At 56.1% G+C, this 22,247-nt stretch overlaps 3 protein-coding genes across 3 annotated transcripts; all 3 read right to left on the bottom strand.

The window, feature by feature from the left end:
* Positions 1-451: 451 nt before the first annotated feature.
* On the bottom strand, positions 452-1,187 carry LOC124525360 (melanoma-associated antigen 10-like). Its single transcript, XM_047097732.1, is given in 2 exon segments — positions 452-775; positions 777-1,187. Coding segments are annotated over 2 exon segments (714 nt in total). The 3' UTR covers positions 452-472.
* Positions 1,188-2,334: 1,147 nt separating this feature from the next.
* Positions 2,335-3,679, bottom strand: LOC124525369 (melanoma-associated antigen 8-like). The gene is made up of 3 exons (XM_047097747.1): positions 3,241-3,679; positions 2,714-3,018; positions 2,335-2,570 (listed from the first exon to the last, which is right to left on the bottom strand). Exons 1-2 carry the CDS (start codon positions 3,559-3,561, stop codon positions 2,827-2,829), a joined length of 513 nt encoding a protein of 170 aa, XP_046953703.1. The 5' UTR covers positions 3,562-3,679; the 3' UTR covers positions 2,335-2,570; positions 2,714-2,826.
* A 17,115-nt stretch (positions 3,680-20,794) lies between these two features.
* LOC124525361 (melanoma-associated antigen 10-like) lies at positions 20,795-21,530 on the bottom strand. Its single transcript, XM_047097733.1, is given in 2 exon segments — positions 20,795-21,118; positions 21,120-21,530. Coding segments are annotated over 2 exon segments (714 nt in total). The 3' UTR covers positions 20,795-20,815.
* Positions 21,531-22,247: the final 717 nt, after the last annotated feature.

The following is a 22,247-nucleotide window of genomic DNA, read 5'->3' on the forward strand; positions in this document are numbered from 1 at the left end:
AGTAGGGTTCCAGTTGGTAGCCCCCATTTTATTCCAGCCACCCCTCCCCAGCACACACTCCCACCTTTGGTCTCCACCACATATTCCTGCTGGTTAGTTGGTCCTGCGCATTTAGGCCCGAGCAAAGAGTCCTGTTTTCTTGTCCTCTAGATCAAGTGGTCCTCAGAGTAGGATCCCAGTTGGTAGCCCCTCCCCCCCACTTTCTGCTTTGGTCTTTTCCAACTGTTCCATCTGGTTAGTTGGTCCTGCTCAGATAAGCCCCAAAAGAAAGTCCTGTTTTCTTGCCCCCAAGTCACGTTGTCCTCAGAGTTGCTTTTCAGTTGTTAGCTCCCCTTTTATCCACGGTGGCCACACACTTCCCACTTTGGTCTCTTCCAACTGATCCTGCTGGTTAGTTGGTGCTGCTCACGTAATGCCCTGATAACGCGTCCTGATTTCTTGCCCCTAGGTCACGTTGTCATCAGAGTAGGTCTCAGTTGGTAGCCCGCACGTTCCACACCTCCTCCTCAGGGGCACAGTTGTTCTCCAGGAGGACCACCCCCAAGACCAGCACCAGGAGGCTGGCCGTGGGCATGCCCTGCCTACTGCTTAGCATCCCATCACATATCAGGCCAAGGATGGTGACCAGGAAGAAGGAGTGGTCTCTGGCGTCCGCTTCCTTCACGTCAACACCAAAGACCAGCTGCAGATACTCGCAGGCTTGACGGAAGATCCCGGAGACGTGGTCCTGGTCATCTTGGCTGACCGCCGCCAGCATCTCCGCCTGTGTGGTCGGTCGGCTGCTGAGTGCGATACTTGAGGAGCAGGAATGCCACCAGGTCAGCCAGCCTCATGCCGAATGCATCTGGGAGCGAGGGCTGGGCTCCTTCTGGGGCCCCTCTGGTGCTGGACCCCTCCTCATCGGGGCTGCTGGGGTCCTCATCGGACTGGCTCCCCGGAGCACCTGCCATGTCAGCGGGGGAGGGGCAGGCATTCGGAAGGCTCAGACTGACTCTGTTGAGGGGCCCAGGCTCCCTCTGTCCTCCTTCTGCATCCTCGCCAAGAATGGCCACAGGACCCAGGCCCTGCCCTCTGCCCACTTGAGGTGTCCCAGCCGCCTCCCCCAACCCACACACACACACACACACCCTGTGTCTGTGAGACTCCGCTGTGGAAGTCTGGCCCGACTCGTCCACCCAAATGCCCATCCTGCCCCTGGCCCTTCACAGAAGGACGCGGGTGCCCAAGCTCCGGCAGGTTCCTTCTGTGTGTCCTAGGGACCTGAGTCCTTCGGTCCTCCCCCCATGTCCCCGCCTGGACTCCCTAGCCCGGCCCGTGCCCCTGCCCTTTCTGACCTGGGATCCTGTCCCTCACCCCAAGGTCCTCAGCTCCCTCAAACCCCCGAGGTACAGTTGAGTGGACGCAGCCTGCGGCCGCCCTCTCCAGAAACCCCGGCCTCAGCGGGGCCTGAGCGCCTCTACCCAGGGTGGGTGGGTGTACTAGGCCCTACCGCTCTCCCTCGGTCCAGACACCAGCTCCAGGAAGAGCCTGGGCTCGTCCCTCTGGGGCCCCGAGTCTACCACCCTTAGCCCCGCTGGGAGAAGGGCTCCGCCTGACCACCCTGCCGGGGGCTCTCGGGCTGCCGGCTGGACTGACCTGGATTCCGGGATGGGGGGCCGGCCGTGCTCCCTCACATGTCGACGTGCACGCCTTGCTGCCCGGCCGGGCCCCTTCTCTCTGCCGGCCCGAACCAGGCATCCAAGACCGAGGCCCCACCTCTGTCACTATCCTTTCCGGGATCTTCACCTTGACTCTGACCGGCTCGGGCCGTGCCCCGCCATCTGAACAGCTGAGTCTGTGCGCCTCAGATCCAGGCTCTCACTCCCCGACTTCCTGGAGACAGAGGCAGGGAGCACACCGCAGCCACGGTCCCCTCCCCGCTACATTGTGATGAGCTGCCCAGAAGCATCGCACTGAACAGAGATCCCAGGCCAGCCTGGCTCGGGCAGGGCATCTCCACTGCGGGGCTCCCCCCCTGGAGCCCCACCGCCTCAGCCTTCTTTCATTTCTTCTGCTCCTCTTAGGGGACCTTTCCCTGCCTTCCCATGGGGACCGCAGCTGCTAGATAGTCACCTATGGGTGGGACGTGTCCTGCCTCTCCTAGTGTCCTCACTGCCAACACAGGGCCCTTCCGAGAGTGAGCAGAGCTCAGCGAATGTCCGGCCACAAATGTCCCAGTGAGCTGGGGACCTCTGCTCAGATCGAGTGTCTCCTCCTTTCTTGGAGACCCAAGCAAAGGCAGGCACACATCTCTATGTCCCTTGTCCAGAATGACAGATGACAAGGGACAAGAAGCAAGAACGAACATCTTTTATTTCTCCATGTCCTGAAGCCATCCGTTTACTGCCAAGGTCTTCACGTTTGCAAGACATCCCTGTCTGTGCCCAGCCCAGGCACCGCGATTCCCTTCTGGATCCCGAACGAGGACGGAAGGGTTCCCAGCTCGTTGCACCAAACGGCAAAACTCTGACTCTTGAACACCTGTGGCGTGGGTGCCACTCCCACACTGAGCCCGAGGCTCACGAAACCTTCTATGACAAGGAACAACATCTGAAAACTTCCTCGACGAAACAAAGATCGATTTCCGAGGCCACGTAGACAGAGAACAAGAACCCACCCAAACGTGCGCTTGGCCCCGCTTTCCCCCAAGCCGCCCTGGCCCTCCACTACTCACAACGCCCAGCGCCCGCTCTGCTCGCACTCGCAGGGGAGAAGTGGCCTGGCTTCGTGCCCCGCAGGAGAGGCTGCTCGACCCCAGGTGGGAACGGGCCCGGCTGCCCCTCGGGCTCAGGCCCGCTCTTCCTCATGGCTCACAGCCTCTTCGGACAGACACGGAGACCCGGGCTGCCTGCTGTTGACCGCGAGGATGTGCTGCAGCACTTGCACGGCGCTGGTTTCTGCGTGCGCCCTGGGACCCCACAGGAACTCGTAGCGTGCGGGCTCGCTGCCGGGCACCTGCCGGTACTCCAGGTACCCTTCCTGCACCCAGACTTCGGTCAGCAGCTCCCTGGGCTCCCCATAGAATACGTGCTCCCTGCCGGCATACACCCCCATGACCCCCAGCGCTTCCCACACCGCCTCCTCAGGGGCACGGTCCTCCTCCAGGAGGATCACCCACAGGACCAGCACCAGGAGGCTGGTCTTGGGCATGCCGTGCCTACCACTCGGCGTCCCATCGCAGCTGAGGCCCAGGATGCTGACCAGGACGTAGGAGCGCTCGCGGGGGTCCACTTCCTTCACGTCGACTCCAAAGACCAGCTGCAGATACTCGCAGGCTCGGCGGAAGATCACGGGGAAGCGGTCCTGGTCATCTTGGCTAACCGCCGCCAGCATCTCCGCCCGTGTGGTCGGCTGATTGGTGCGATACTTGAGGAGCAGAAGCAGCACCAGGCCGGCCACCTTCACGCGGAGCGCATCTGGGAGCGAGGCCTGGGCCCCTGCCGGGGCCCCCCAGGTGCTCGACCCCTCCTCATCGGGGCTGCTGGAGCCCTGGTGGGACTGGCTCCCCGAAGCGCCTGCCATGGCACTGGGGGAGGGGCAGGAGCTCCGAGGGCTCTGGGGAGGACTCGGGGACCCGGCAGCAGCAGACCCCTCCTCCAGGGGGACCAGAATGAGGACAGAGCAGGAGGAGGACGGGGAGGAAGGGGAGGAGGAGGAGGAGGAGGGGGGAGATGGGTACCCCCCCTCCTCCTCCTCTGCTTTCTCCTCCTCCAACTCCACCTCCTCCTCCTCCAACTCCTCCTCTTCCTCCGAGTCCACCTCCTCCACCTCCAACTCCACCTCCAACTCCACCTCCACCTCCTCCTCCTCCAACTCCTCTTCCTGGGGTTCCACCTCCTCCACCTCAACCTCCAGCTCCTCCACCTCAACCTCCACCTCCAAATGCACTTCTTCCACCTCCTCCTCCTCCACCTTCTCCTCCTCCAACTCCTCCTTCTTCAACTCCAACTCCTCCTTCTTCAACTCCACCTCCTCCACCTCCCTGTCCTCAGGCTCTGGCAGCGGTGCATCCCATGGCAGTGGGACCTCTCTTGGCTCCTCCTTCAGCTTGCAGAACATACTGCTCTCACCCAGGGACATGATGGTCGCCAGACCTTGAAGACAGAAGAGGGGTGGCTCCTCAGGGGGAGGCCCAGCCCACCCAGACCCCGAGCTCCCAGGCCTGAGAGCGGGGCCGCGTGGGGGTTGGGGGCCGAGGGGTCCCATCTGGGGTGGGATGGGCGAGCCCCCGGCCCCACGCGGGGTGCACCCACCTCGCCTGGACAACCGACTGGCACGCGGCCGCGCCTCCTCTGCTCTGTGACCTCAGGACTCCTGCCTCAGACCAAGGCCTCAACTGCAGAGCTCGCAGAGCCCCTGGAAGAGGGAGGGATGGAGGGAGGGAGGGGGGGAGGGAGGGGGCGCCTCAGGGTCTCAGGGTGGGTGCAGACCGCGAGCACCGCCCCGGGCCCCCACCCCCCACTGCGGCCAGGGGATTCTGGCCAGGACTCTGGGCGGCCCCGCCCCGGGAGCCCCCACCCCCCCCACCCCCCATCAGGCCTGGGCCTGCCCCTTCTGGGCCTCCGCTGACAGCCAGAGCGGACCCGAGCGGCAGGGCAGGCCTGGGCCCTACGCAGGTGTCCTGGGCTGGGACGCAGCGCCTCCTCTCTCCCCTGCACCCCGGCCAGGGCCCGGGATCCTGCCTCGGCTGACCGGGGTCCAGCCCCGCACACCAAGGCCCTCCCCTCGCCCAGACCCACCGCGGGGGCGGCTTTCCGAGGGCGGCCCCGGGGCTGGGGTCCAAGGGGCCTCCGGCAGTCCTCCCGCAGGGCTCTCCCGGGGAGCCCCGGGCCCGCTGCCTCCCACCAGAACCCTCACGGCCCGGCGAGGTCCGGGCCAAGGCGGCTGGCGTCGCACGAGGCGACCAAGTCCGGGGAGGCCCGGGGCCGATGGCGGGGGGCTCACGTGGCTTCCTTGGGGTCCCTCAGCCCTATCCTCTCGACCCCATCCGGACTCCCTGGGCGGCCTGGGCCTCGGGCTCTGCCGCCTGACGCCGGCTCCTCGCGCGCAACCAGCTCTCAGTCGGGCTGGGACCCAGAGCCCGAGTCCGCCCACGCCTCACGCCCTGGTCACAGTCGTCGTGGTCGCGCCACCCTGCGGCCTCCACCGCCGCCGCCACCCGCCGGACTCCTTCCCCTCTGGGTCCCGGCTCCCTCGCTCGTCCCTCTGGGCCTCACCTCGAAGCCCACGAGGCTCTGCGCCCTTGCCGCGCCTGACGGGATTCCAGGCGCGGCCGGAAGACGCCTACGCCCACGCCGACGCCGAGGGCCCCCTCGCCCCGCCCCGCCCCGCCAGTCTCTTGAGACCCGGATGCGGAAGTCCAGACACCCCGCGGGGCCTCATTCCCACTAGGGGCTTCCCTAGGCTGCCGCTAGGGGTCGCCTTCCGGCCAGGGCCTGCGTTCTGGGGGCCAGAGTCCCTCTCTCGGTGTTCCCTAGGTGGCCTCCTGCACCCCGGGGTTGGCCTGTGCGCGTGGCCGCTGACGATGGGAACTCGTGCCCCTCAGACCGGGTCCGAAGGTCTCTGGGACGCACCGCCCAGGCTCAGTGACGGGGTGCCCGCCACCTCTGGACACCCGATGCAGGGGCTCCCCGGGCCTGCGGCACGGACTGACTTCGTAGCTCTGGGCTGGGGTGGACCTGGTCTCCTGACAGCACCTGGGCCCTCCTCCCGTCTGCCCACCGGAGCGGCTGCTCCCGACAGACAGCGGGTCCTAGGTTCTGCCCAGCTCACCCATCCGACCCCCACTCCCCCGTCCAGGTGATCCGAGACCCGGATGCCCAAGTCCAGCCTCGCCCAGTGTCCCCATCCCTCCCGGGGGCCTGCGCGGACTGACTCTGTTGTGGGGTCCAGGCTCCTTTGCCTGCAGGTCCCTCTGTTCCTCATTAGGAATCGCCCCGGGACACGGGCCCTGCCCTCTGCCCACCTGAGGTGGCCCAGCCACCCCCCCCCCCGCCCCCTGCGCCTCCTCCGGTGTCTCTGAGACCCGGCTGCTGCGGAAGTCTGGCCAGACTCTCCTCCGCGAGTCCCCATGCCTCCCAAGGGCCCTTCTCAGAAGGCCTGAGGTCTTGAACTTTGGGACGTCCCCTCTGTCCTGGGGACCCGAGTCCCTCAGTCCTCCCTCTGACCCCCACCTGGACACCGTGGCCCCGTCCTGTGTCCCTGCCCTTTCCTGACCTAGGATCCTGTCCCTCACCCCAAGGTCCTCAGCTTCCTCAGATCCCCGAGGCACAGTTGAGTGGACGGGGCCTGCGGCCACCCTCTACACGTACCCCGGCACCGCGGCCCAGGCTAATCTCCTCTCCCCGGGGCGGGATGGGCCCTGCGGATCTCCATGAAGTCCCGACACCTGCTGCAGAAGAGCCTGGGCCCGTCCCCCCTATTATTCCTGCCGCCCCGCCACACACGCTTCCGACTTTTCTCTCTTCCAACTGTTCCTGCTGGTTACTTGGTCCTGCTCAGATAGGCCTGAACAAAGCCTCCTGTTTTCTTGCTCCTCGGACAAGTTGTCCTCAGAGGAGGGTCTCAGTTGGTAGCCCCCCTTCTATTCCTCCCCCCTCTCTTCTTGCTTTGGTCTCTTCTAGCTGTTCTTGCTGGTTGGTTGGTTCTGCTCCGACAGGGCCCCAACAAAGTGTTCTGTTTTCTTGACCCCATGTCAAGTTGTCCTCAGAGTACTGTTGCAGTTGGTAGCCCCCCCCCCCGTTTATTCCTGCCACACCCCCACCCACACATTTCTTGCTTTGGTCTCTCCCAACTGTAATCACTGGTTTGTTGGTCATGCTCAGCTATGTCCCAGCAAAGCGTCCTGTTGCCTTGTCCCCAACACAAGTTGTCCTCAGAGTAGGGACTCAGTTGGCAGCCCCCCTATTACTCCTGCTCCCTCCCACTTACCGGTTTGGTCTCTTCCAACGATTCCTGATGTGTAGTTGGTCCTGCTCAACAGGCCCCAATAAAGAGTCCTGTTTTCTTGCCCCCTGGGTCAAGTAGTGTTCCGAGTAGGGTCTCAGTTACTAGGCCCCTTTCATTCCTGGTCACCACACTTCCTGCTTTGGTCTCTTCCAACTCTTCCTGCTGGTTAGATGGTCCTACTCAGATTGGCTCCAAAAAAGAGTCTTAATTTACTTGCCCGCTTTGTCCAGTTGTTCTCAGAGTATGGTCTCAGCTGGTAGCCCCCCTTTTATTCCTGCACCCTAATTCCTGCTTTGGCCTCTTCCAACTGTTCCCACTGGTTAGTTGGTCCTACTCAGATTGGCCCCCAAAGAGTCCTATTATCTTGCCGCCAGGTTAAGTTGCCCTCAGAATTGGGTCCCATTTGGCAGCCCCCCTCTTATCCCCCCCCCCATTCCCGTTTGGTTCTCTTCCAAAGGCTCCTGCTGGTTATTTGCTCCTGCTCAGATAGGACCGAACAAACAGTCTTGTTTTCTTACCATCTAGATCAAGTTGTCCCCAGAGTAGGGTCTTACTTGGTAGCCCCCCTTTTTTTTGCCTGCCCTCCCACTCTGTCTACTTTGGTCTCTTCCAACGGTTCCTGCTTGTTACTTGGTCCTGCTCAGATAGGGCCCAACAAAGAGTCCTATGTTCTTTCCCCCAGGTCAAGTGGTCATCAGAGTAGGGAGTCGGTTGGTGCCCCCCCTTTTATTCCTATTGCCCACCCCACACTTCCTGCTTCGGTCTTTTCAACCTGTTCCTGCTGGTTAATTGGTCCTGCTCAGATAGGCCCCAACTACGAGTCCTATTTTTATTCCACTAGGTCAAGTTGACCTCAGAGTGGGATTTCAGGTGGTAGCCTCCCCTTTTATTCCTGCCTCCCCCTTCCTGCTTTGGTCTCTTCCAACTGTTCCTATAGGTTAGTTTGTCCTGCTTGTATATGTCTCAACAAAGAATCCTATTTTCCTGCCCCTAGGACAAGTTGTCCTCACAGTTGTGTTTAATTTGGCACCCCCCTTTTGTACCTGCTGACCACGCCCCCCCCACACACACACTTCCTGGTTTGGTCTCTTTCAACTGCTCCTGCTGATTAGTTGGTCTTGTTCAGGTAAGGCCCAACACAAAGTCCTGTTTTCTTGGCCCCAGGTCAAGTTGTCCTCAGAGTTGGGTTTAAGTTTGTAGGCCCCCTTTTATTGCTCCCCCCCCCATACTTCTCACTTTGGTCTCTTTCATCTCTTCCTGCTGGTTAGTTGGCCCTGCTCAGATAGGCTGCACCATGATTCCTGTTTTCTTTCCCCCCAGGTCAAGTTGTCTCCAGAGTAGGGTCTTAGTTGGCAGCCCCCTTTTATTCCCGATCCACCAGTTCCTGCTTTGGTATCTTCCAAGTGTTCCTGCTGGTTAATTGTTCCTTCTCAAGTAGGCTGCAAGAAACAGTCCTAATTTCATGCCCCTAGGTCACATTGTTCTCAGCATCTGGTTTAATTTGGTAGTCCCCTTTAGATTCCTGCCACTCCTCCAAACACACTTCCTGGTTTGGTCTCTTCCAACTGTTCCTGCTGGTTAGTTGGTCCAGCTCACATAGGCACGAACCAAGAGTCCTGTTTTCTTGCCCCCGAGGTCACGTTGTCCTCAGAGTAGGGTGTGTGTTGGTTGCCTCCCTTTTGTCCTGCCCCCCCCCCACTTCCTGCTTTGGTCCATTCCAACTGCTCTATTGGTTACTTGGTCCTGCTCACATGGGCCACAAAAGGGAGTCCTGTTTTCTTGCCCCCAGGCCAAGTCGTCCTCAGATTAGGGTCTCAGTTGGTAGCCCCCGTTTATACCTGCCCCGGCAAACTTCTCGCTTTGGTCTCTTCAAGTACTCCTGGTGGCTAGTTGGTCCTGGTCAGATAGGTCCCATCAAAGAGCCCTGTTTACTTGCCCCACTTCAAGTTGTCCTCAGAGTAGGGTCTTCGTTGGTAGCCCCCCTTTTACTCATGCCTCCCACACTTCCTGCTTTGGTGTCTTCCAGCTCTTTCTGCTGATTAGGTAGTACTGCTCAGATAGGCCAGAAGGAAGAACCCTGGTTTCTTGCCCCCCCAGGTCACGTTGTCCATAGAGTAGGATCTCAGTTGGTGTCCACTTTTGTTCCTGCCTCCCCATTTCCTGCTTTGATCTCGTCCTACTGTTCCTGCTCGTTAGTTGGTCCGACTCAGATAGGCCCCAATAAGAGTCATGTTTTCTTGCCTCGTGTGTCAAGTTGTCCACAGGGTAGCATCTCAATTTGTAGCCCCCCATTTGTTCCTGCCCCCCCCCCACCTTCCTGGTTCGGTCCTTCCAGAGTTTACTGCTGGTTGGTTGGTCCTGCTCAGATAGGCCACAACAAAAAGTCCTATTTTCTTGCCACCAAGTCAACTTGTCCTCAGAGTAGGATTTCAGTTTGTAGTCCCCCTTTTATTCCCTCCCCACCCCACTTCCTGCTTTGGTCTCTTCCAACTGTTCCTGCTGGTTAGTTCGTCCTTATCAGATAGGTCCCAACAAAGAGCCCTGTTTTCTTGCCCCCTAGATCAAGTTGCCCTCAGCGTATGGTCTCAGTTACTAGCCCCCCCTTTTATTCCTGCCCCCCACACTTCCTGCATTAGTCTCTTGCAACTGTTCCTGCTGGTTAGACATCAATCTCAGATAGGCCCCCCCAACATTGTCCTGTTTTATGGCCCCCAGAGTCAAGCTGTCCTCAGAGTACGGTCTCAGTTGGGAGCACCATTTTTATTGCTGCCCCCCGACACTTCCCGCTTTGGACTGTTCCAACCCTTCCTGCTGGTATAGTTGGTACTGCTCAGATAGGCCCCATCAAAGAAACATATTTTCTGACTCCTAGCTAAAGTTGTTTCCAGAGTAGGGTCTTAGTTGGTAGCACTCCTTTTATAGCTCCCCCCCCCCCGCCACCACTTCTCAATTTGGTCTCTTGCAACTGTTCCTTTATCCTGCTCAGATAGGCCCCAACAAAGAGTCCTATTTTCATGCCCCTAGGTCAAGCTGTCCTCAGAGTAGGGTTTAATTGGTAGCCCCCTTTTTATTCCTGCCACCACCAGCCGCAACACACAGTTCCTGCTTTGTTCTCTTCCAACTCTTACTACTGGTTAGTCGGTACTGCTCAGATAGGCCCCAAAATAATCGTGTTTCCTTGCCCCCAGGTCAAGTTGTTCTCAGAGTTGGGTATAAGGTGGTAGCCCCCGCTTTTATTCCTGTACCTCACACACTTCCCTTCTTGGCCTCTTCCAACTTCTCCTGTTAGTTAGTTGGTCCTGCTCAGATAGGCCCCAACAAAAAGTCCTGTTTTCTTACGCCCAGATTAACTTGCCCTCAGAGTACTGTCTCCATTGGTAGCCCCCTTTTTATTCCTGTCCCACAACGCTTCTTGCTCTGGTCTCTTCCAACTGTTCCTGCTGGTGAGTGCGTCTTCTCAGATAGCCCCGAAGAAAGAGTCCCGTTTCTTGCCCCCAAGGTCAAGTTGTCCTCAGAGTAGGGTCTGACTTGGTTGCCCCTGTTTTATGTCTGAACCCCCACACTTCTCGCTTTGGTCTCTTCCAACTCTTCCTGCTGATTAGTTGATCCTGCTCAGAGAGGCCCAGACCAAGTTTCCTGTTTTGTTGCCCCCCAGGTCAAGTTGTCCTCAGAGTAGGGTCTCAGTTGGTTGCCACCATTTTATTTCTTCCCCCCCAATTCCCACTTTGGCCTCTTCCAACTGTTCTTGTGGGTTAGTCGGTCCTGCTCAGATAGGCCCCCCAAGAGTCCTGATTTATTGCCCCTAGGTCAAGTTGTCCTCAGAGTAGGATCTGAGTTGGTAGACCCCCTTTGATTCCTGCTCCCCCCACGCACACTTCCCACATCGGTGTGCTCCAACTGTACCCGCTGGTTGCTTGGTCCTGCTCAGATAGGCCCCACCAAGAGTCCTGTTTTCTTGATCCCTAGTTCAAATTGTCCCCAGGGTAGTGTCTCAGTTTGAAGCCCCCCTTTTATTCCCTCCCCCACCACTTCCCGCTTTGATCCCTACCAACTACTCCTGCTGCTGCTTAGTTGGTACTTCTCAGATAGGCCCCAGTAAAGAGTCCTATTTTCCTGCTCCAGGTCACATTGTCCTCAGAGTAGGGGCTCAGTCCGTAGGCCCCTTTGAAGCCAACACCCCTCTTTGGTCTCTTCCAAATTCTCCTGCTGGTTAGTTGGTCCTGGTCAGATAGGCCCTAACAAAGAGTCCTGTTCTCTTGTTCCACGTTGTCCTCAGAGTAGGGTGTAAATTGGTAGCCCCACTTTTATTGCTGTCCCCCCCACATTTCCCACTTTGGTCTGCTCCAACTGTTCCTGCTGGTTTGTCGGTCCTGCTTAGATAGTCCTCCACAAAGAGTCCTGTTCTTGCCCTCGAGGTCAAGTTTTCCCCAGAGTATGGTCTCAGTTGGTAGCCTCCCGTTTCATTCCTTCCTCCCCACACTTTCTGCTTGGGTCTCTAACAACTGTTCCTGCTGGTTAGCTGGTCCTGCTTAGATAGGCCCCGCAAAAGAGTCCTGTTTACTTGCCCCCAAGGTCATGTTGTCCTCAGAGTAGTGTGTCAGTTGGGAGCCCTCCTTTTATTAATGCCCCTCCCAACTGCCACTTCCCACTTTGGTCTGTTCCAAGTGTTCCTGGCGGTGAGTTGTTCCCTTTCAGATAGGTCCCAACAAAGAGTCCTATTTTCTTGTCCCCAGGTCAAGGTGTCCTTAGAGTTGGATTTAAGTTGGTAGCCCCCCTTTTATTCCGGCACCCCACACGCTTCCCTCCTTGGTCTCTTCCAACCTCTTCTGTTGGTTAGTTTGTCCTACTCAGGTAGGGCCCAACAAAGTGTCCTATTTTGTTGCCCCCTAGAAAATGTTGTCCCCAGAGTAGGGTCTCATTTGTAGCGTCCTTTTCATTCCTGTCCCCCCTCCAATTCCTATCTCTTCCAACTGTTCCTGCTGGTTAGTTGGTCTTGCTCAGATAGGCCCAAAGAATAAGTCATGTTTTCTTGCCCCCAGGTAAATTGTCCTCAGAGTTGGGTTTAAGTTCGTAGCCCACCTTGTTTCCTGCACCCCACACGCTTCCCTCCTTGGTCTCGTCCAACCGCTCCTGTTGGGAAGTTTGTCCTGCTCGTATAGGGCCCCACAAAGAGTCCTATTTTCTCTCCCCTAGGTCATGTTGTCCCCAGAGTTGGTTCTCATTTGTAGCCTCCCTTTTTATTCCTGCTCCCTCCCTGCTTTGTTCTCTTCCAACACTTCCTGCTGTTTAGTTGGTCCTGCTCAGATAGGCCCCAAGAATAAGTCATGTTTTCTTGCCCCAAAGTAAGTTGTCCTCAGAGTTGGGTTTAAGATGGTAGCACCCCTTTTATTCCTGCACCACACACAATTCCCTCCTTGGTTTCTTCCAAAATTCTCCTTGTGGTTACTTGGTCCTGCTCAGATGCGCCCAAAGAAACAGTCTTGTTTTCTTGCCCCCTAGGTCAGGTTGTCCCCAGAGTAGGGTCTTAGTTTGTCGCCCCCTCCCTTTATTCCGCCCCCCCCAACCCCCACACACTTCCTGCTTTGGTCTCTTCCAACTGTTCCGGGTGGATAGTTTGTCCTGCTTAGATAGGCCCCAACAAAAAGTGCTGTTTTCCTGCCCTCAAATCAAGTTGTCCTCAGAGTATGATTTCAGTTGGTAGTCCCCCTTTTACTACTGCCACCCCCCGACACACACTTCCTGATTTGGTGTCTTTCAACTGTTCCTACTCGTTAGATGTTCCTTCTCAGGCCCCAACAATACTCCTGTTTTCTTGCCCCGAGTTCAAGTTGTCCTCAGAGTTGAGTTTCAGTTTGTATCCCCCCCCCCCCCCCGCCGTTATTCCTGTTTCCCACATACTTCCCTCTTTGGTCTCTTTCAACTGTTCCTGCTGGTTAGTTGGTCTTGCTCAGAGAGGCCCCACCAAGATTCCTGTTTTGTTTTGTTTTGTTTTGTTTTGTTTTGCTCCCTAGGTCAAGTTGTCCCCAGGGTAGGGTCTCAGATGGTAGCCTCCCCTTTTATTCCTGCCCGCCCACACTTTCTGGTTTGGTCTCTTCCAACTGTTCCTGCTGGTTACTTGTTCTACCTAGATAGGCCTCAACAAAAATCCTATTTTCCTGCGGCCTAGATCAAGTTGTCGCCAGAGGAGGGTCCTAGTTGGTAGCCTCCTCTTTGACTTCTGCCCCCCACCCACACACACACTTTCTGCTTGGGTCTCTTCCAAATGTTCCTGCTTGTTAGTTGGTCTTGCTCAGATAGGCCCCAACAAAAAATCCTGTTTTTTTTTGCGCCCAGGACAAGTTGTCCTCTGAGTTGGGGCTCAGGTGGTAGTACCCCTTTTATTCCTGCCCCCCACGTACTTTCCGCTTTGGTCTCTTCCCTCTGTTCCTGCTGGTTGCTTGGTCCTGCTTACATAGCGCTCAACAAAGAGTCCTGTTTTCTTGCCTCCAGGTCAAGTTGTCCTCAGACTAGGGTTTCAGTTGGTACCCCCCTTTTATTCCTGCTTCTCCCCCCCCACACACACACTTCCTGCTTCCGACTCTTCCTACTGTTCCTCCTGGTTAGTTGGTCCTGCTCAGATAGGCCCCAACAAAGAGTCATTTTCTTGCCACCAGGTCAAATTGTCCAGAGTCGGGTTTCAACTGTTAGCCCCACTTTTTTCCCTGACCCCAACGCTCTTCCAGGTTTGGTCTCTTCCAACTGTTACTGCGAGTTAGTTGGTCCTGCTCACATAGGTCCCACCAAGAGTATTGTTTGTTTCATTGCTCCCTAGGTCAAGTTGTCCCCAGAGTAGGGTCTCAGTTGTTAGCCCCCCGTTATTCCTGCCCCCACCCAATTCCCACTTTGGTCTCTTCCAACAGTTCCTGCTGCTTAGTTGGTCCTGCTCAGATAGGCCCCCAAAAAAGAATCCTCTTTTCTTGCCCCCGAGGCCCAGTTTCCCTCAGAGTAGGGTTTCCTTTGGGTGCCCCAGTTTTATTCCTGTTCCACCCAACACTTCCCTAGGTGGTCTCTTCAACTGCTCAGGCTGGTTAGTTGATCTTTCTAAGATAGGCCCCAGGAAAGAGCCCTGTTTTCTTGCCCCCTAGGTCACATTGTCTTCAGAGAAGCATATCAGTAGGTAGCCCCCGTTTTATTCCTACCCCCTCCGCACACTTTCTGCTTAGCTGTCTAACACCTGTTCCTACTGGTGAGTTGGTCCTCCTCAGATAGTCCCTACAAAGTGTCCTATTTTCTTGCCCCCAAGTCAAGTTGTCCTCGGAGTAGGGTTTCAGTTGGTAGGCCCTCTTTTATTCCCTCTCCCACACTTCCCGCTTCCGTCCCTTCCAACTATTCCTGCTGCTTGGTTGGTCCTGCGCAGATATGCCCAACAAAGAGTCCTAATTACTTGTCCCCTAGGTCAAATTGTCCCCAGAGTAAGGTCTTAGTTGTTGGCGTCCCCTTTTATTCCTGCACCCCCTACTTCCTGCTCTGGTCTCTTCCAACAGTTCCTGCTGCTTACTTGGTCCTGCTCAGGTAGACCCCAGTAAAGACTCCTATTTTCTTGCCCCCTGGTCAATTTGTCCTCAAAGTAGGGTTTCAGTTGGCAGCCCCACTTTTATTCCTGCTGCCTCACCCACACAATGCCTGCTTTGGTCCCTTCCAACTGTTCCCTCCAGGTAGTTGGTCCTACTCAGAACCCCCCCCCCCCAAATTCCTGTTTCCTTGCCCCCAGGGCATGTTTTCCTCACAGGTGTGTTTCCGTTGGTAGTCCCCCTTTTATTCCTGCCCCCACACACTTCCCCCTTTGGCCTCTTCCAACTACTTTGGTAACTTGGTCCTGCTCAGATAGGCCCCAACAAAGAGTCCTGTTTTCTTGGCCCCAGGTTACATGGTCCTCAGAGTAGGGCCTTAGCTGGTAGCCCCACTTTAATGCTGCCACCCCGCTTCAAGCTCTTGTCTCCTCCAACTGTTCCTGCTGATTAGTTGGGCCTTGTTAGATAGGCTGCAGCAGAGTCCGGTTTCCTTGCCCCCTAGGCCAAGTTGTCCTCAGAGTAGGGTCTCAGTTTGTAGACCCCTTTTATTCCTACCCCCTCTGCACACTTTCTGCTTAGCTGTCTAACAACTGTTCCTACTGGTGAGCTGGTCCTCCTCAGATAGTCCCAACAGAGAGTCCCGTTTTCTTACCCCCATGTCAAGTTGTCTTCAGAGTAGCGTTTCAGTTTGTAGCCCCCCTTTTATTCTCTCTCCCCCACTTCCTGCTTTGGTCTCTTCCACCTATTCCTGCTGGTTAGTTGGTCTTGCTCAGATAGGGCCCAACAAAGAGTCCTCTTTACCTGCCCCCTAGGCCAAGTTGTCCCCAGAGTAAGGTCTTAGTTGTTAGCCCCCCCTTTATTCCTGGGCCAACAGTTCTTGCTGGTTAGTTGGTCCTACTCAGGTAGGCCGCAACAATCAGTCCTATTTTCATGTCCTTATGTCATGTTGTCCTCAAAGTAGGGTTTCTGTCGGTAGCCCCCTTTTTATTCCTGCCACCCCCTTACACACACTTCCTCATTTCTTCTCTCGTAATGGTTCCTGCTGGTGAGTTGGTCCTGCTCATGTAGGCCCGAAACAAGAGTCCTGTTTTCTTGCCCCCTAGGTCAATTTGTCCTCAGAGTAGGGTCTCAGTTGGTTGCCTCCCTTTTTCTCCCGCCTCCCCACATCCTGCTTTGGTCTCTCACAACTGCTGCTATTGGTTCATTGGTCCTGCTAAGATAGGCCCCAACAAAGAGTCCTGTTTTCACGCCCCCAGATCAACTTGTCCTCAGAGCAGGGTCTCAGTTGGTAGGCCCTCTTTTATACCTGCCCTCCCCACTTCCTGGTCTCTTCCAACTGCTCCTGCCGGTTAGTTGTTCCTGGTCAGATAAGCCCCAACAAAGAGTTCTGTTTTCTTGCTCCAGGTCAAATGGTCCTCAGAGTAGGGTCTCAGTTGGTAGCCCTACTTTTATTGATGCCTCCCCTCACTTCCAGCTTTGATCTGCTCCAAAGGTTCCTGCTGCTTAGTTGGTCCTGTTCAGATAGACTCCAACAAGGAGTCTTGTTTTCTTGCCCCCATGTCAGTGTGTCCTCAGAGTAGGGTTTCAGCTGGTAGCCCCTTTTTATTCCTGCACCCCCTCACACACTTCCAGCTTTGGTCTCTTCCAACTCTTCCTGCTGGTTAGTTGGTCCTGCTCAGATGGGCCCAAAAAAGAGTCCTGTTTTTTTTTTTCCCACTAGGTCAAGTTGATCTCAAAGTAGGACCTCAGTTGGTAGACCCCCTTTGATTGCCTCCACCAAACACTTGCCGCATTGGTCTGTTCCAACTGTATCTGCTGGTTAGTTGGTTCTTCTCAGATGGGCCGCAACAAAGAGTCCATTTCCCATGACCCCTAGATGAAGTTATCCTCAGAGTATGGTCTCAGTTGGTTGTACCCCTTCTATTCCTGCCACCCCCCTCTGCCTGCTTTGGTATGTTCCAACTGTATCTGCTGGTTAGTTGGTTGTCTTCAGATAGGCCCCAAGAAGATGTCCTATTTTCTTGCCCTCTACGTCAAGTTTTCTGCAGAGTAGGGTCTCAGTTTGTAGCTTCCCCATTTATTCCTGCCCCCCCCCGCTTCCGCCTTTGGTTTAATCCAATTTTTCCTGCTGGTTGGTTACTCCTGCTCAGATAGGCCCCCAAAAAGTGTCCTGTTTTCTTCTTGCCCCAGGTCAAGTTCTCCTCCGAGTAGGGTTTCAGTTTGTGGCCCCCCTATTGTTTTCTCCCCCCACGCTTCCCGCTTTGGTCTCTTCCAGCCGGTCCTGCTGGTTAGTTGGTCCTGCTCAGGTAGGTCCCAACAAAGAGCCCTGTTTCTTGCCCCCAATGTCAACTTGTCTGAAGAACAGGTTCTCAGTTGGCAGCCCCTTTTTTCCTGACCCCAATCCTGCTTTGGTCTCTTCCAGCTGTTCCTGTTAGTTAGTTGGTCCTACTCAGATAGGCCAGAACCAATAGTCCTGTTTTCTTGTCCCCTATATCGAGTTGTCTTCAGAGTAGGGTCTCAGTCGGTGGCCCCCCTTTTATTCCTGCCCCTGCAATTCACACTTTGGCCTCTTCCAACTGTTCCTGTTAGTGAGCTGGTCCTGCTCAGATAGGCCCCAACAAAGAGTCCTGTTTTCTTGGCCCCAGGTTACATGGTCCTCAGAGTAAGGCCTTACTTGGTAGCCCCACCTTAACGCTGCCACCCTGCTTCAAGCTTCTGTCTTCTCCAACTGTTCCTGCTGATTAGTTGGGCCTGGTTAGATAGGCCGCAGCAAAGAGTCCTGTTTCCTTGCCCCCTAGGTCTAGTTGTCCTCAGGGTATGGTCTCAGTTGGTAGCCTCCCCTTTTATTCCTAACCCTTCTGCACACGTTCTGCTGGGCTGTCTAACAACTGTTCCTCCTGGTGAGCTGGCCCTCCTCAGATAGTCCCAACAAAGAGTCCTGTTTTCTTGATCAAGATCTGTTTTTCCAGATCAAGATGTCCTCAGAGTAGTGTTTCAGTTTGTAGCCCCCCTTTTATTCTCTCTCCCCCACTTCCCACTTTGATCTCTTCCAACTATTCCTGCTGGTTACTTGGTCTTGCTCAGATAGGGCCCAACAAAGAGTCCTCTTTACTTGCCCCCTAGGTCAAGTTGTCCCCAGAGTAAGGTCTTAGTTGTTAGCCCCCTTTTATTCCTGCACCCCCTACTTCCTGCTTTGGTCTCTTCCAACAGTTCCTGCTGCTTAGTTGGTCCTGCTCAGATAGGCCCCAAAGAAGAGTCCTGTTTTCTTACTCCCTAGGTCAAGTTGTCCTCAGAGTAGGGTCTCAGTTGGTAGCCCTGCTTTTATTCCCGCACCCCCCCCACATTTCCTGCATTGGTCTCTTCCAAATGTTCCTGCTGCTTAGGTGGTCCTGCTCACATAGGCCCCAACTTAGAGTCCTGATTTCTTGTCCCATAGGTCAAGTTGTCGTCAGAGTCGGGTCTCAGTTTTTAGCCCCCCTGTTATAACTGCCCCACCCCCACTTCCCGCTTGCTCTCTTCCAACTGTTCCTGCTGGTTAGCTGGTCCTGCTTAGATAGGCCCCAACCAAGAGTCCTGTTTCCTTGCCCCAGGACGACTTGTCCTCAGAGTAAGTTCTCAGTTGGTAGTCCCCCTTTTATTCCTGCCCCTCCCTCACTTCTCGCTTTGGTCTCTTCCAACTGCTCCTGTTGGTTAGTTGTTCCTGGTCAGGTAGGCCCACAACAAAGAGTCCTGTTTTCTTGCCTCCTGAGTCAAGTTGTCCTCAGAGTCGGGTCTCAGTTGGTTGCTCCCCTTTTATTCCCACCCCCCACACACTTCCCTATTTGGTCTCTTCTAACTGTTCCTTCTAGTTAGTTGGTCCTGCTCACCTATGTCCCAACACAGAGTCCTGTTTTCTTGCCCCCTAGGTTAAGTTGCCCTCAGAGTAGGCTCTCAGTTGGTAGCTCCCCCCCATTCCTGCCCCCCCCCCCCGCCGCACTTCCTGCTTTGGTCTCGTCCTATTGTTCCTGCTGATGAGTGCATCCTGCTCAGATAGGCCCCAACACAGAGTCCTGGTTTTTTGCCCCCAAGTCAAGTTGTCCTCAGAGTAGAGTTGCAGGCAGTAGCCCTGCCTTTATTCCTGCACATCCCAACTTCCCGCTTATGTCTGCTCCAAATGTCCCTGCTGGTTCCCTGCTCTGCTTAGGCCCCAACGAAAAGTCCTATTTTCTTGCCGCCTCGATGAAGCTGTCCCCAAGGTAGGGTCTCAGTTGGTAGCCCCCCTTTATACTCACAGCCTCACCCCACACATTTTGCTTTGGTCTTTTCCAAGTATTCCTGCTTGTTAGTTGGTTCTGCTCAGATAGGCCCCAACAACAAGTCCTATATTCTTGCTCTCTGGTCAAGGAGTCCTCAGAGTAGGGTTTCAGGGGGTACTTGTCTTTTATTCCTGCCTCCTCACTTCCCACTTTGGTCTCTTCCAAATGTCCCTGCCGGTTAATTGTTCCTGCTCAGATAGGGCGAACAAAGAGTTATGTTTTCATGCCCCCTCGGTCAAGTTATCCTCAGAGTAGTGTCTGAGTTTGTACCCTCCTTTTATTCTTGTCCTCCCCCAATTCCCACTTTGATCTCTTCCAACAGTTCCTTCTGGTTAATTGGACCTGCTCTGATAGGCCCCGACAAAGACTGATTTTCTTCCCCCAGGTCAATTTGTCCTCAGAGTTGGTTTTCAGTTTGTAGCCCCACTTTCATTCCTGCCACCCCCCAACACACACACACACACACACACACACACACACACACACACTTCCTGCTTTGGTCTCCTCCAAATGTTCCTGATGAGTTGGTTCTGCTCAGATAGGCACCACCAAGAGTCCTGTTTTCCTGCCCCCTATGTCAAATTGTCCTCAGAGTAGTGTCTCACTTGGCAGCACCCCTTTTATTCCTGCCCCTCCCTACTTCCCGCTTTGGTCTCTCGCAACTGTTCCTGCTGGTTAGTTGGTCTTACTCAGATAGGCCCCAGCAAAGAGTCCTGTTGACTTGCCCCCAGGTCAAGTTGTCCTCAGAGTAGGGTCTCAGTTGGTAGGCCCCCTTTATTGCCTCCACTTGCTGCTTTGGTCTCTTCCAACTCTTCCTTTTGGTTGGATGGTCCGGCTCAGATAGGCCCCAAGAAAGAGTCCTATTTTCATGCCCCAGGTCAAGGTGTCTTCAAAGTAGGGTTTCAGTTTTTAGTCCCCCTTTGTTCCCTTCCCCACTCTTCCCGCTGTGGTCTCCTCCAACTGTTCCTGCTTCTTAGTTGGTCCTGCTCAGATAGACACGCACCAGTAGTCCTGGTTTCTTGCCACCGGGTCAAATTGTGTTCAGGATAGGGTCTCAGATGGTTGCCTTCCCTTTTATTCGTTTCCCCCACTTCCTGCATTGGTCTCTTCAAAATGTTAATGCTGGTTAGTTGCTCCGGCACAGATAGGCCCCAACAAAGAGTCCTTTTTTCTTGCCCCCAGGTAAAGTTCTACTCAGAGAATGGTTTCAGGTGGTTGCCCCCCTTTTATTCCTGCTGCCCCCCTCACAGTTTCTGCTTTGGTCTCTTCCTACTGGTCCCGCTGATTAGGTGTTCCTGCTCAGATAGGCCCCAAAAAGAGTCCTGTTCTCTTGCCCCCAGTTCAAGTTGCCCTCAGAGTAGTTTCTCAGTTGGTAGCCCCCCGTTTATTCCTACCGCCAACAAAGTTCCGCCTCGGTCTCTTCCACGTGCTCCTGCCGGTTAGTTGGTCCTCTTCAAATAGGCCACAACAATGAGTCCTTTTATCTTTCCCCCAGGTCAAGTTGTCCTCAGAGTAGGGTTCCAGTTGGTAGCCCCCATTTTATTCCAGCCACCCCTCCCCAGCACACACTCCCACCTTTGGTCTCCACCACATATTCCTGCTGGTTAGTTGGTCCTGCGCATTTAGGCCCGAGCAAAGAGTCCTGTTTTCTTGTCCTCTAGATCAAGTGGTCCTCAGAGTAGGATCCCAGTTGGTAGCCCCTCCCCCCCACTTTCTGCTTTGGTCTTTTCCAACTGTTCCATCTGGTTAGTTGGTCCTGCTCAGATAAGCCCCAAAAGAAAGTCCTGTTTTCTTGCCCCCAAGTCACGTTGTCCTCAGAGTTGCTTTTCAGTTGTTAGCTCCCCTTTTATCCACGGTGGCCACACACTTCCCACTTTGGTCTCTTCCAACTGATCCTGCTGGTTAGTTGGTGCTGCTCACGTAATGCCCTGATAACGCGTCCTGATTTCTTGCCCCTAGGTCACGTTGTCATCAGAGTAGGTCTCAGTTGGTAGCCCGCACGTTCCACACCTCCTCCTCAGGGGCACAGTTGTTCTCCAGGAGGACCACCCCCAAGACCAGCACCAGGAGGCTGGCCGTGGGCATGCCCTGCCTACTGCTTAGCATCCCATCACATATCAGGCCAAGGATGGTGACCAGGAAGAAGGAGTGGTCTCTGGCGTCCGCTTCCTTCACGTCAACACCAAAGACCAGCTGCAGATACTCGCAGGCTTGACGGAAGATCCCGGAGACGTGGTCCTGGTCATCTTGGCTGACCGCCGCCAGCATCTCCGCCTGTGTGGTCGGTCGGCTGCTGAGTGCGATACTTGAGGAGCAGGAATGCCACCAGGTCAGCCAGCCTCATGCCGAATGCATCTGGGAGCGAGGGCTGGGCTCCTTCTGGGGCCCCTCTGGTGCTGGACCCCTCCTCATCGGGGCTGCTGGGGTCCTCATCGGACTGGCTCCCCGGAGCACCTGCCATGTCAGCGGGGGAGGGGCAGGCATTCGGAAGGCTCAGACTGACTCTGTTGAGGGGCCCAGGCTCCCTCTGTCCTCCTTCTGCATCCTCGCCAAGAATGGCCACAGGACCCAGGCCCTGCCCTCTGCCCACTTGAGGTGTCCCAGCCGCCTCCCCCAACCCACACACACACACACACACCCTGTGTCTGTGAGACTCCGCTGTGGAAGTCTGGCCCGACTCGTCCACCCAAATGCCCATCCTGCCCCTGGCCCTTCACAGAAGGACGCGGGTGCCCAAGCTCCGGCAGGTTCCTTCTGTGTGTCCTAGGGACCTGAGTCCTTCGGTCCTCCCCCCATGTCCCCGCCTGGACTCCCTAGCCCGGCCCGTGCCCCTGCCCTTTCTGACCTGGGATCCTGTCCCTCACCCCAAGGTCCTCAGCTCCCTCAAACCCCCGAGGTACAGTTGAGTGGACGCAGCCTGCGGCCGCCCTCTCCAGAAACCCCGGCCTCAGCGGGGCCTGAGCGCCTCTACCCAGGGTGGGTGGGTGTACTAGGCCCTACCGCTCTCCCTCGGTCCAGACACCAGCTCCAGGAAGAGCCTGGGCTCGTCCCTCTGGGGCCCCGAGTCTACCACCCTTAGCCCCGCTGGGAGAAGGGCTCCGCCTGACCACCCTGCCGGGGGCTCTCGGGCTGCCGGCTGGACTGACCTGGATTCCGGGATGGGGGGCCGGCCGTGCTCCCTCACATGTCGACGTGCACGCCTTGCTGCCCGGCCGGGCCCCTTCTCTCTGCCGGCCCGAACCAGGCATCCAAGACCGAGGCCCCACCTCTGTCACTATCCTTTCCGGGATCTTCACCTTGACTCTGACCGGCTCGGGCCGTGCCCCGCCATCTGAACAGCTGGGTCTGTGCGCCTCAGATCCAGGCTCTCACTCCCCGACTTCCTGGAGACAGAGGCAGGGAGCACACCGCAGCC

This window comes from Lynx rufus, unplaced genomic scaffold (genome assembly GCF_022079265.1).
Source record: "Lynx rufus isolate CCGP_SWC_20201006 ecotype Redwood Valley unplaced genomic scaffold, mLynRuf1.p SCAF_40, whole genome shotgun sequence".
NCBI lineage: Eukaryota > Metazoa > Chordata > Mammalia > Carnivora > Felidae > Lynx > Lynx rufus.